Below are 12,869 nucleotides of genomic sequence, written 5' to 3'. Positions count from 1 at the left end.
AATGGAAGAGGCTGAGGTCTCCACAGAAACCAAGAGGGCCAAGTTTGCAAACCACATGGGAAGGGCATATGGTACCACAAATGTGGAAACCAGGGAACGAGGCCTTTCTGAAGCACTCCTTCCAAGGCTGTTCACATGTTGCTAGGGGAGGTGGAGATCTCCTAGAAGGGCTCCTGATGCCATGCAAAGACGAGGATGCAAATGTATAAAATTCCTTTCACAGAGGAGCTGATTCCTGAGGTGTAGAAAAGGAAGAGCCTCACATCTGACAGCATGAGAGGTAGTCACCAACACCACAGAGGTTGGACACGGAAAAAATTTCATCTTCTGAACATTCGGCTGTGGTACCAAAAGAGTCCTGGGAACTGGAGATAAAGGAGAGAAATCTAGCAATGGGGACTCCTGCTCCAAAGTGATAGTAGGTGATGTCAAAGCAACCTTAGTGGATGAAGAAGGCAGCACTCATGACTCCAAGATATATGGTACTGATGCCCACATTACCAGGATAATGTCAGTCACCGAAGGCATAGGATATAGTATTGTAGCTAAGGAACTTGATTCTCCCAGTCTTTGAAGATTCATAATACCAACGTGGTTTCAAAGGAGCCATTTTAGACAAGTCCTCTTCTTTGTTAGTACCAGGGATAACAATCAGTGCTGAGCCCTGTCTGGAGATCTTTGTTCTTTCCTGCCTCTGGAACTACTGATTGACCTGAGGACAACTGACAAGACTCAGAAAGCTAGACAGCAGCATGAAGTCTTCTGAGGACAAAAGATCTGTCTCCCAGAGAGATGTCTCTTATAGCTGAAGCACTCATTGAAACTGGTTTCAAAGCCAGAAGAGACTGTTCCCAAGGGGGTACCTCACAGTCAGACACACTCCACATAGATCTTTCCGTTAAAAATAATTTTAAACAGGCATCATGACCCCTCTGTATGTGCTTAGAAAAAGAGTTATAAATGGCACACTAGCTAGGGATATGAGACTCCCCTAAACAGTCTCTAGATGCATCATTGGCAGGTACAACAGTCTTGCAGGCAGGGCAGATTTTAAAGCTCAGACTTATTCCTTGGTACTAAGGCAAGACTCATAGAAAGCAAAATTGCTTTAATTTGTGTTTGCTTGTTTTAGCAGCAAGCTTAACTAAAACTTATCAAGACAATACACTAACTCCAAGCTAACTAACTATAACTCTAAAGTACTAAAAGGCTAAGAGGAAGCAGGAGGACACTATGGGCTTGCTACCATGGGCAGTAAGAAAGAACTGAGTAGCTGTTGGGGCGGCCCCTCCTTTTTCACTCTGCTGTAGGGGTCATATGAGCACCATGTACAGCCCCAACAGGCACGGCCAGCTAAAAGATTCCAGGCTCACACACACAGGGCACATACACCTACAGTGGGAGTTGAACAAACATTTGAAGAACAATCCTTATGATGTTGATATTATGCTGCACCCAAGGGTGGTCATTGGCAGCCAGAGAGTGAACATGGGACTTCTGAATTTCAAAGCATGAGACTACTGCCTGAAGTACAACATCCTGCTATGTTAGCCCAGGCTGCAGCAGGCTCATCAAATTCTATGTATAGCCCAGCCACCACCGGGGCAGGGGCGGGCAGAGCGCTGCACAGAGTGGGCGTGGGATACATCAATCTTGTCCTTAATTCAGCTTTGCTACATCAAGGTGTTATAGCACATGTATTGTAATATGTAACCTCATCAACGCAGGAGTTCCGAACCAGCAGGATGCTGAGTGCCCTTAATTTCCACTGAGTTCAATGGCAGATGAAGTCATTCAGCACCTCATGGTATTGGAGGGGTTCATGATACAATCGCAAGGGACAGTTTTTGCTTTAAAAATGTTTTGATAAAGCAAATTTCTCACTGTGTATTTTTCAGAAATAAAACAAAGCCATTACCTGACAATGTCCATCTGGGGCCCGTCCTTTGTATACTTGAATTTGAACTGATACAGCTCAGTCACCCTCTAGACATTCACAAAGGGAACAGAAAAAAAACAAGTCTTTCAGTAACATGTTCCCAAAAAAAGCTCAACAGATCGTGCAGGAAACTCTCTGGTGTCCTTGCTTCCTCACTCCTAGGCCTGTCTAGCAGGATCAAATTACTGATTAGGCTTCATTTTGATCTCAAAAATCATCTGCAGATTTTTGTCAAACTTTCTTAAAAGAAGCAAATGCAAATTCACTTCTGGGCTGAGAAGAAACATGACAAATCCAACTCAAAAGGAAGCTGGGGAAGAAAAATCAGGAGCCACTTAAAACAGGAGGCCATAATGCAAATGGCATGTTAACTAGAGCTTACACTAGTCATGTTGTGGTTAGGGCTGGTTGAAAATTTTGCATCCAAATGGTTTTTCGATGGAAAATTGGGTTTTTGACTAAATAATATTTTTTTTGCAAAAAGCGTCTGCTTTCTGCAGATTTTTTTTTGTCAAAAAGTTAGCCTGAAAACAGAAAAATGTCAATTCTGAAATGCTGCCGCAGGTTCTCATGGAAGTTGTAGTTCAGGTGCCTCTTGCTCCTATTTTCTTCTAGGACAAGGCTCCCCAGCCAGACTATATCTGCATGATGCACCCTGGCCATGCAACTGTTATTGCCAAGAGGGACCTGCAATGCACCTGGACACACCCTTCCCTTGCCAAGAGGGGACCTGTGGCACATCATGGGAGATGCAGTCCTACCAGGGAACTTATAGAGGTGAATGGGAGCATGAGGTGTCGGAACTACAACTCCTATGGGACAGCGACAGCATATCAGAATGAAAATATTTCAGTTTTCGATATTTTGCTGAAAACTCAAAATTTTCTGAGGAGAATAAGAAACCATAAACAACTCTGATGATAACACATTTAAAGAGCATTTCGGTAAGGTTTTGGAGGGAAATAATAATCCCAGCCTTGGCAGCCAAGTATACGGAGTAAATTCTTGCTCTTCTTCCATGAGCCACACTGGGGGGGGCAGTGGAACAGTAGTGGATGAGCAGAGGTTCTGTCTTTACATGACAGATGAAGACATAATGTCTCACGGGGCAATACAGAGCAAGGTGATATTCGCCACTGTACAAAGGGACTACCAAGTGCTTTATGCACCACCTATATCCCAGGGCTGAAGTGGTGAGTAGGCCTTGCAGTGGACCTCTCTGATCAGACTGAAAGTCACCCTTTAACAGTGCCGCTGACAGCTGGTGCATAAAGGAACGGTGTGCATTATCCCCAGCTCCTGCTTCTGGTCTTCAGCAGAGGGGAGCAAGGCCCTACCTATGCCCCTGAGCTACCCAACAAGCATCACCAGGTGCAACGGACAGGCCAACAGCCTAGTGTTCAACAGGGGCACTTGATCACCACTTTGCCTGGCATCTGTGTTGGTCTGCTGAGGTGAAGGAATAAGAGAAAGAGGTAGCTTATGTCTCCTCGCTTGACCATGCATACCTGTCAAATCAAGGCAGCATTTAACCCTATGAGCCCATTCTCAATATAGTACAACTCACCCCTACAATTTATTTCCCCCCTAAGTAGAGCTTGACTCCTTCTTACCTGTGGCTCCGTGGGATTGGTGTAAATCTGTTTTAAGAAAGTATAGTGAATGCATCTTTCTCTCTGATAAAATGTAGCAGTGAGAAGTAATCAAACAACTGAATCTCTGTCATGCTCTAAGAACACGGGGTATGTCTAGACTGCAATCATGAGTTGTGATTACGGTGACCACCCGTCCCTTTGCTTAAGGGATGTCTCTTGACCATTTTAAACATTAAATTGATGCTTATGATAATTGCATTGTATACTGGAGGCCAGCAGAAATGTACACTTGATATGCTAAGGTAAATCGTGTTTCCCTAAAATGTCCCTTAAAATAAAGCACAGTCCCTTATTTTTCATGTGGCTTTCCCTTATTTCCATCCAACAAAGGTGGTCACCCTAGCTGTGACTGCAGCTTGAACTACCTAGCTTTAATCTCGCTAATTTGGGTATGGGAACAGTGAAGCTGCTGATCTGGGGCTGGCTTGTATAGCCCATGCCAATGCTTGCAATGACACACCTTCACTGCTCCGGAAGCAAGCTCTCCATAAAAGATCAAACCATAGGACCATCTATACAATAGCCTTCCTCTGGCAGCAGCCAATACCTGTTGCTGCAGAGTAAGGTGGAAAAAACATCCATTATATGAAATTTTGATGGGCTCAGGGGAGATCTCATCCAGACCCTCACCAGCGATCAATAATGCCCTCATGCATGAGGATTAGTTACCCAGATCTTTGCTATGGTGTCTAGAATACCTACAAGTGCTTTATAAAGGTATGTGTCGGAGGTTGGCCATGCACAATCTCTGCAACACCAAGGGTCCCAATGACAACTTGCCAGAAATCTGAGGGCTAAAGGGTTTATCCCATCAGCGGCAACGAGAAGGCAACTGAAGAGGGTGCTCATAGAGAGGGGAAGGGAAAGAGGCAGTTGCCCATTTCTGTTTGGGGTATAGGAAGAAGGAAGCAGCAATGTGAAGCACATGGCAGTGCTTGTAATCAGTAGCCTATACCTGGGCTCTGACTATACTACAGACTTGTGCTGGCACAGCTACAGCAGCCAGGCATGTAAAGAAGCCTTTGCAGTAGAGGCAGTTATACCAGCAAAGCTGTGCTTTTACTGGCATTGCTTGCTGTGCTTGTGGGGGTGGTTTTACTCGAGTTAGATCCACACTAGGAGCACTTTGCCAGTATTATATACTGGTATTCCTATACCAGTAAACTGTTCCTAGTGTGGACACAGCCTTAGTAATTTAAGGATGAATATTGTGCACCACTGATGGAGGCAAAAGCTGCATCCAGCAAACGTTCCCATGCAACCTAAGAAATAAGCATTTATCTTGTGATGAGAGAGGTTATTGCTCTAAACTGAGGCTAACCCCATTGCCATGAGCTCTGTAAGTACAGACGGAGATGGGCAGAAGGAGCCTTGGTTTAACGTCTCATCCAACCACCGTGGGGAAGGAAAACACCTTGCTTTCATTTAACAGATGACTTACTGCCAGGACAGCCATATGTAACTGAAAGAGAAAATAAGAGCCTAGTCAAAATCTAAGTGCCTGGTGTAATTAAGAAATAAATACATTCAATGGTTTGCGAATCAAGGCTTTTCAGACAAACCCTTGCTAATTCAGATGCACTTGGGTGCAACATCAGTGACACCTTGTGGCCAGTTTTATCAGGGGTCGGCAGCCCGCAATTAGCTACCAGGTTTCAGTCTTTGATCTCTGATATGGAACTCATCACAGACACCTATACCTTGTTCACCTATGGACTGCACTATAGCAAAGAACTGCACTAGAGAGTAGCCTTGTAAACCCCTTGAAAGCTTTGGCTAGAGAAAGCATTAGTTCACTTGCTTACTGAAACAAAGGAACTGCCTCAATAGATCAAACTAGTGATCCACCTGGCCCAGTACCCTCTCCCTGACACTGACTAGCACCAGATGCTTCAAAGGATTGTGCAAAAAATCTGGGAGTGGATAATGGAATAACTGCTCACAGGAGTTTTTTCCTAATCCCTGTCAGTTAGAAGTTGATTTATGTTCTGAAGCATGAGGGTTTGAATCTCTTGTAAATGGTGGAGACTATTACTTATTTAAAGCTGACTGTTTGAATTGTCAGTAAGCGAGTATTTGAGTTCAGAACATTTCACATCATTTAATCTATAACAACAGTAGAATTGACATAGACAAGCGTCAGTCTGATCAGCAGTGCAGATACCTGATTTAGGCAAGAGTCATTCGGCTATAAATGAGAGTTAGTCTGATGAACAATGCTGATACACAGACAGCAATCAGCCCTTTGTATTTACAGGTCAGATTTTTCCTCAGATTGAGTAAGTGAGGGCTGGGAATACTTAAAAATGTGCATTTATTCTGAAACCAGGTACTCAAGCCTTGTATTTGACAGAATACAAGAAGAAAAGAAAATCTAAACTCAGGGCAGGTCTACACTTAAAACGTTGCATTGGCACAGCTGCATGCCACTGTAGCATTTAAGTGAAGATGCTCTTAGCTCTTCCATTGGCAGAGCTAATCCAGCTCCCTGACAGACAGTAGCTATATCAACAGGAGAAGCTTTTCCATCAACATAGCGCTGTCTATACAGAGTGGGGGGCGGTTGGTTAGTACAACTATGTCGCTCAGGAGTGTGGATTTTTCACACCCCTGAGCAATGTAGTTATACATCAGTATAAGTCTGTAGTGTAGACCTGGCCTCTGTATGGAAAACAGAGATGACAGTAAAATGAAGAAAATGGAAAAGAGAGGAAAGAAAGGCAAGGGGACAGGAAAAGAAGGGGTGAAGGAAAGAGGGAGCAGAGAAGAATATAGCAAAAGAATGAAGGCAGGGAAAGAGATTTGCTTTGATTGACAGAATCTGCATCCATCCATTAAAGAATGTAAATGTAGAACAGAGAATGCAGGGGAGAATCCTGCAGACTGCAAATTAATGTGGAACCTATTCACAACAAGCAGTTCTAGACACTAATAATGGTTACTATGCTACGCTACCTAAAGAGTAAATGTCAACATCACAAACACACAGAGCGGCTTTCCTTCCTTCCCTGTGGCACAGATCTCTATTGTGTACTTGTTCTGTATGTGCAGTTTCCATTGGGATCACTGGCGAATATATAGCAGAGATGCTCCCTGCTGGAATACACACGGAAAATTGGAGCGGAGTTTTGCCCATTGTTTGTGAAGGATTATATTACCAAAATAGGAAACAAAAACTTACATAGTTCTTTTCCAAAGCATCAAAACAGCCCTGAATCCTGCCAGGAAAGAAATATTAGTAACTAGTCATGCCAGTCTAGGAGCAGGAAATCCTCACTTACTAGATGGAGTTTAGAGTGCACATTTACAAGCATTAAGCAGCACAGAGCTCACAACATTTTTAGCTTTTAACAATCTCTTCTCCCCTCCATATGTGTGCACAGTTTATACACTAAGGCATCTTATTACCAGGCATCCTGGGGTACTCAAAACAGTAAACATGACTGGGTAGTAATGGCCAGATCTTTGGCCCCATTCTGGCCCCTTCGTGCTGATGGATCCAGTCAGCTGGGTGTTCCTTTGGCAAAGCTGTGAGGAAGGAGGCATGGCTGGAGTGCTGCTGCAATCATAGAATCAGGCCTGGTCTACACTACGCATTTAAATTGATTTTAGTAGTGTTAAACCGATTTAACCCTGCACCTGTCCACATAACGAGGCCCTTTATATAGATATAAAGGGCTCTTAAAACCGGTTTCTGTACTACTCCCCGACGAAAGGAGTAATGCTGAAATCGGTATTACCATATCAGATTAGGGTTAGTGTGGCTGCAAATCGACGGTATTGGCCTCCAGGCGGTATCCCACAGTGCACCACTGTGACCGCTCTGGAAAGCAATATGAACTCGGATGCACTGGCCAAGTAGATAGGAAAAGCCCCGCGAACTTTTGAATTTCATTTCCTGTTTGCCCAGCATGGAGCTCTGATCAGCACGGGTGGCGATGCAGTCCCAAATCCAAAGAGAGCTCCAGCATGGACCATACAGGAGAAACTGGATCTGATCGCTGTATGGGGAGACAAATCTGTTCTATCACAGCTCCGTTACAGAAGACGAAATGCCAAAGCATTTGAAAAAAATCTCCAGGCTATGATACAGAGTCCACAGCACAGTGCTGTGTGACAAGCGTAACGGAAAGCTAAAGAATCAAATGGAAGCTCATGGAGGAAGGAAGGGGGGACTGAGGACTCCAGCTATCCCACAGTCCCCGCAGTCTCCGAAAAGTATTTGCATTCTTGGCTAAGCTCCCAATGCCTGTAGGGTCAAACACATTGTCCGGGGTGGTTCAGGGTATATCTCATCAATTACCCCCCCGCCTCCCCCTTGAAAGAAAAGGGAAAAAAATCGTTTCTTGACTTTTTTCAATGTCACCGTATGTTTACAGCATGCAGCTGGTAGACGCGGTGCCGCAGCACTGAACAGCAGCATCCTCTCCCCTCCCTTCCCCGGTGGCAGACGGTACAATGCAGAAGGACTGGTAGCCATCCTTGTCATCATCCCATGAGTGCTCCTGGCTGGCCTCAGGTGAGGTCGGCCGGGGTGTCTGGGTAAAAATAGGAATGACTCCCAGTTATTTCCAGCAGATGGTACAGAACGGCTGGTAACTGTCCTCATCATAGCAACTAGGGGCTGAGCTCCATCAGCACTCCTCCCCCTTCATGTCTAAAGAAAAGATTCTGTACTCCCTGGACTATCATAGCAGCTGGAGGCTGCCTCCCCCTCATTTTATCTCACTAAAAAGTCAGTGTTTCTTATTCCTGCATTCTTTATTACTTCATCACACAAATGGGGGGACCCTGCAACGGTAGCCCAGGAGGGTTGAGGGAGGAGGGAAACAATGGGTGGGGTTGTTGCAGGGACACCCCCTAGAATGGCATGCAGCTCATCATTTCTGCAGGATCTGACACGGAGCAGCTGTGCTCTCTGGTACACTGGTTCTCTAGTACACTTGCCCCATATTATAGGCAGGACTGACTCTATTTTTAGATACAACATAAAGGAGGGAATGACCAGGGAGGTCATTCCCATTTTTGTCTTCGCGCCCCCGGCTGACCTCAGCGAAGGTCAGCCAGGAGTACCCATGACAGCAGCAGACGGTACAGAACGACTGATAACTGTCATCTTATTGCCAATTTACAATGGTATGGCAGATGGTACAGAACGACTGGTAACCGTCTCTGCTACCTTGCAAAGGCAAATGAATGCTGCTGTGTAGCGCTGCAGGACCGCCTCTGTCAGTGGCATCCAGTACACATACGGTGACAGTGACAAAAGGCAAAATGGGCTCCATGGTTGCCATGCTATGGCGTCTGCCAGGGCAATACAGGGAAAAAGGGCTGTCATAACATTTTTTCCCAGATCTGGACCTTAGCGTCCAAAATATGGGTGTTAGCATGAAAACCTCCAAGCTTAGTTACCAGCTTGGACCTGGTAATTGCTGCCACCAGCTAGGAATTATACAGTGCCTAGCTCACTGTGGTGTCCCCAAAACCTTCCCTGGGGAACCCCAAGACTCAGATTCCTTGAGTCTCACAACAAAGGGGAATAAACCATTTCCCTTCCCCCTGCTCCCCTCCAGGTGTTCCCTCCCTGGGTTCCTGGAGAGATATACAGAAGCAAGCTCCGTGAATCTAAACAAAGGGATTCTACCCTCCCTGTTTCAAGTCCTGGAAACACAAGTACCGAGAGAGCTAATCTCTCTTCCCCCCAACCCAGAGGGTATGCAAAGTCAGGCTTAGTAAATCTAACACAAAGAGATTTTCCCCTTGACTTCTTCCTCCCACCAATTCCCTGGTGAGCTGCAGACTCAATTCCCTGGAGTCCCCACTGAAGAAAAACTCCAACAGGTCTTAAAAAGAAAGCTTTATATAAAAAGAATGAAAAAGGACATAAAATGTAGTCTCTGTATAAGGTGACAATATACAGAGTCAATTGCTTAAAGGAAAAAAAAATGAATAAACAGCCTTATCCAAAAAGAATACAGTTTGACACATTCCAGCAACTACACACATGTAAAAACAAAAGAAAACAATGTAAACCTATTGTCTTACTATCTTTGTACTTACAACTTGGAAACAGAAGATTAGAAAGCCAGGAGATAGAAAAATCACTCTCAGAGCCGAGAGGGTCAGACCCAAGACAAAGAACAAAGAACTCTCACCCAAAACTTCCCTCCACCCAGATTTGAAAAAGTCTTGTTTCCTGATTGGTCCTCTGGTCAGGTGTTTGGTTCCCTGTGTTAACCCTTTACAGGTAAAAGAACATTAACCCTTAGCTATCTGTTTATGACAAGGGTGCGAAATGATAGTCTGCCGCTGCTTTCATGGAGGAAGGAATGAGTGACGACATTTACCCAGAATCACCCGTGACACTGTTTTTGCACCATCATGCATTGGGATCTCAACCCAGAATTCCAATGGGCGGGGGAGACTGCAGGAACTATGGGATAGCTACGGGATAGCTACCCACAGTGCAATGCTCCAGAAATTGACACTAGCCTCGATACATGGACGCACACCACCAAATTATTGTGCTTTGTGCGGCCACGTGCACTCGAATTTACACAATCTGTTTTACAAAACCGGTTTATGTAAAAGCGGAATAATCCTGTAGTGTAGACGTACCCTCAGAGAATATCAGGGTTGGAAGGGGCCTCAGGAAGTCATCCAGTCCAACTCCGTGCTCAAAGCAGGACCAATTCCCAACTGAATCATCCCAGCCAGGGGTTTATCAAGTCTGACCTTAAAAACCTCTAAGGAAGCAGATTCCACCACTTCCCTAGGTAATCCATTCCAGTGCTTCATCACCCTCCTAGTGAAATAATGTTTCCTAATATCCAACCTAAACCTCCCCCACTGCAACTTGAGACCATTGCTCCTTGTTCTGTCACATGCTACCACTGAGAACAGTCTAGACCCATCCTCTTTGGAACCCCCTTTCAGGTAGTTGAAAGCAGCTATCAAATCCCCCCTCATTCTTCTCTTCTGCAGACTAAACAATCCCAGTTCCCTCAGCCTCTCCTCATAAATCGTGTACTCCAGCCAGAGGCATCCCTAGCTATTCTGGGGCCCTATGCAGCCCCCCATGGGGGAGGCTCTGCGGGAGAGGGGCAGGGGGGCTGTCCCCAGGCCGACACGGGCCCCAGGCCTCCGCAGGGGCTGTCCCCAGGCCTCCATGGGGGGGGGGGTTGGGGCTGGCTTTGGGGGCAGGGGGGAAATCAACCCTCAGCACTCATCAGTGGCACGGCTGGGACCGGGTCTGCATTTCCCACCGCGAGTGAGTGCAGGCCCAGCCATGCTGCAGAGCTCAGGTGAGTGGGGGCAGGGCTAGGGCAGAGCAGGGGTGGGAAGGGGTGAGGCTGGGCAGGGAAGGGACAGGGCAGGGGCGGATAGGGCAGGGGCCCTGGGCAAGAGCTGGAGCTGGGGCTGGAGCAGCACGCTGCTGCGCAGGGCACCAGAAAATTTGGTGCCCTATACAGGTGTGTACTTTGTGTATGGGTAAGGACGGCCCTGGCTCCAGCCCCCTAATCATTTTTGTTGCCCTCCGCTGGACTCTTTCCAGTTTTTCCACATCCTTCTTGTAGTGTGGGGCCCAAAACAGGACACCGTACTCCAGATGAGGCCTCACCAATGCCGATTAGAGGGGAATGATCACATTTCTCGATCTGCTGTCCATGCCCCTACTTATACAGTCCAAAATACCGTTAGCCTTCTTAGCAACAAGGGCACACTGTTGATTCATAGGGTACACTGTTGACTTTTTATGATCATGATTTTAGGCTGCTCTAAACTATCCTGAGACAGTGCAGAACTGGCCCCAGGACTGGAGAACTGTATATGGCTCCTCTGCAGCCTCCTCGTCTTTGCCTAGTGCTTAAAGGACACAGCAGATAACTGAGCCATGAGTATTTGCAGGATTGGGCCCTTACAGTATTTAAACAAAGAAGTGCTACACTCCCTATAACAACTTCCTCAGCTGATAGTAAGGAGTGATGCCATGTTTCTGAAACCTGAAGACCAGCTCTGTATAAGCTTGAAAGCTCGTCTCTTTCACCAACAGAAGTTGGTCCAATACAAGGTATTACCTCACCCACCTTTCTCTTTCTGTTTCTGAAATGCATATAACTCCAGAAAGCTAAGGGCCTAGTTATGCCCCCAGAAACAGACGACTTCCAATGAAGAGGAAACACTGCACATACTAGTTAAAAATCAATCAAGCACAAACATTACTTTAAAAGCTAGAAATAGCAAATATGGAACCTATGGAAATAAGTAATCACAACTTTGTTTAGAGCAAGCCTCATTCCTCCCTTACCTGCTTTGTTTGTTCACTTGAGGGCCTGATCCTGCTCTCATTGGGGTCAATGAGATCACATTTACATTGGAAGCTCGCTGGAGAGGGACCATGTCTTTGTTATATAAAGTGCCGAGCACACACAGCTTTTATAATAAATCAATGGGAATTGCTTTGGCAAATCCAATAGCATTGGCCCTGAAGGATTTCAAATTTAGGAAGTAAAGGCGCGTGGTACAATGCCATATTGCTGTTCAGCATAATCTTGTCATAGGATTTGTCTACACGAACAGCTAAGACAGCGGAAATCTGAGACGTAAATCAACTCCACACTAGTTGCTGCAGTCTAACTGCCTGAGTGCACCTTGCTGACGTGGATTAACAGCTCTTTAATGCATCTTGAGCCAGTCCCATTTCAAAGAAGTCTAGATCAAAGCGCTCCAGCAAACCGTCAATGCGTACCAGCAGGGTGCACATGGACAATTGGAGTGCAGCAGACTAGCGCAGGATAGATTCAGACCCCAGCTTGTTGTAGTCTAATTGTTTATGTAGGCAAGCCCTAAGTTTCACTGCTATTCACTTACCACTTGACTATCTGCAGTGACCCCAGGCAGCTTTTGTCTTCCCGAAGGATTTTTAGACAGAGGTCTGCAAAACAAGAGTTAGCATTTAGTTACAAAGCTTATCTGCAGCCACTGGGCAAACACTGAAATCTAGTCAGTCAGCAGCGTATGAAGTATTTTATTGGGAAACACTTTCTGAGCTGGAAGATTGGTTTTAACAGCATCCCAGGTGGGCTGACACAGGCTCACTGCTGTAGTTTGAAATGCCAAAGACCTTTGCTGAGATACTCTGAACTCTTCCAGGAAAAAGTCCTGGAGTTACAGATGTATTGAGTGTGGTTTCATTTAGAAACGTCAGCAACTTCCTTTCTTCTTCCGTTCCCCTCAACCCCCATTCTCATTTCATTCTGGCACCTTTTAGTTCT

The 12,869-nt window shown here is 45.7% G+C and overlaps 1 protein-coding gene across 2 annotated transcripts in view; it reads right to left on the bottom strand.

Annotated features, from left to right (window-relative positions):
• Nucleotides 1-12,869, bottom strand: part of HORMAD2 (HORMA domain containing 2) — a 66,627-nt gene that overhangs the window by 44,441 nt on the left and 9,317 nt on the right. For both annotated transcript variants that reach the window (XM_030582908.1, XM_030582907.1), the window contains 4 exons: nucleotides 12,466-12,529; nucleotides 6,776-6,812; nucleotides 5,036-5,056; nucleotides 1,919-1,986 (listed from right to left, as the gene is read on the bottom strand). In XM_030582908.1, the coding sequence (XP_030438768.1) occupies nucleotides 1,919-1,986; nucleotides 5,036-5,056; nucleotides 6,776-6,812; nucleotides 12,466-12,529 (190 nt within the window). The remainder of the gene's footprint in view (nucleotides 1-1,918; nucleotides 1,987-5,035; nucleotides 5,057-6,775; nucleotides 6,813-12,465; nucleotides 12,530-12,869) is intronic.

Source organism: Gopherus evgoodei, chromosome 13 (genome assembly GCF_007399415.2).
Source record: "Gopherus evgoodei ecotype Sinaloan lineage chromosome 13, rGopEvg1_v1.p, whole genome shotgun sequence".
Taxonomy (NCBI): Eukaryota; Metazoa; Chordata; order Testudines; family Testudinidae; genus Gopherus; species Gopherus evgoodei.
This window is presented reverse-complemented; position numbering and strand designations above follow the sequence as displayed.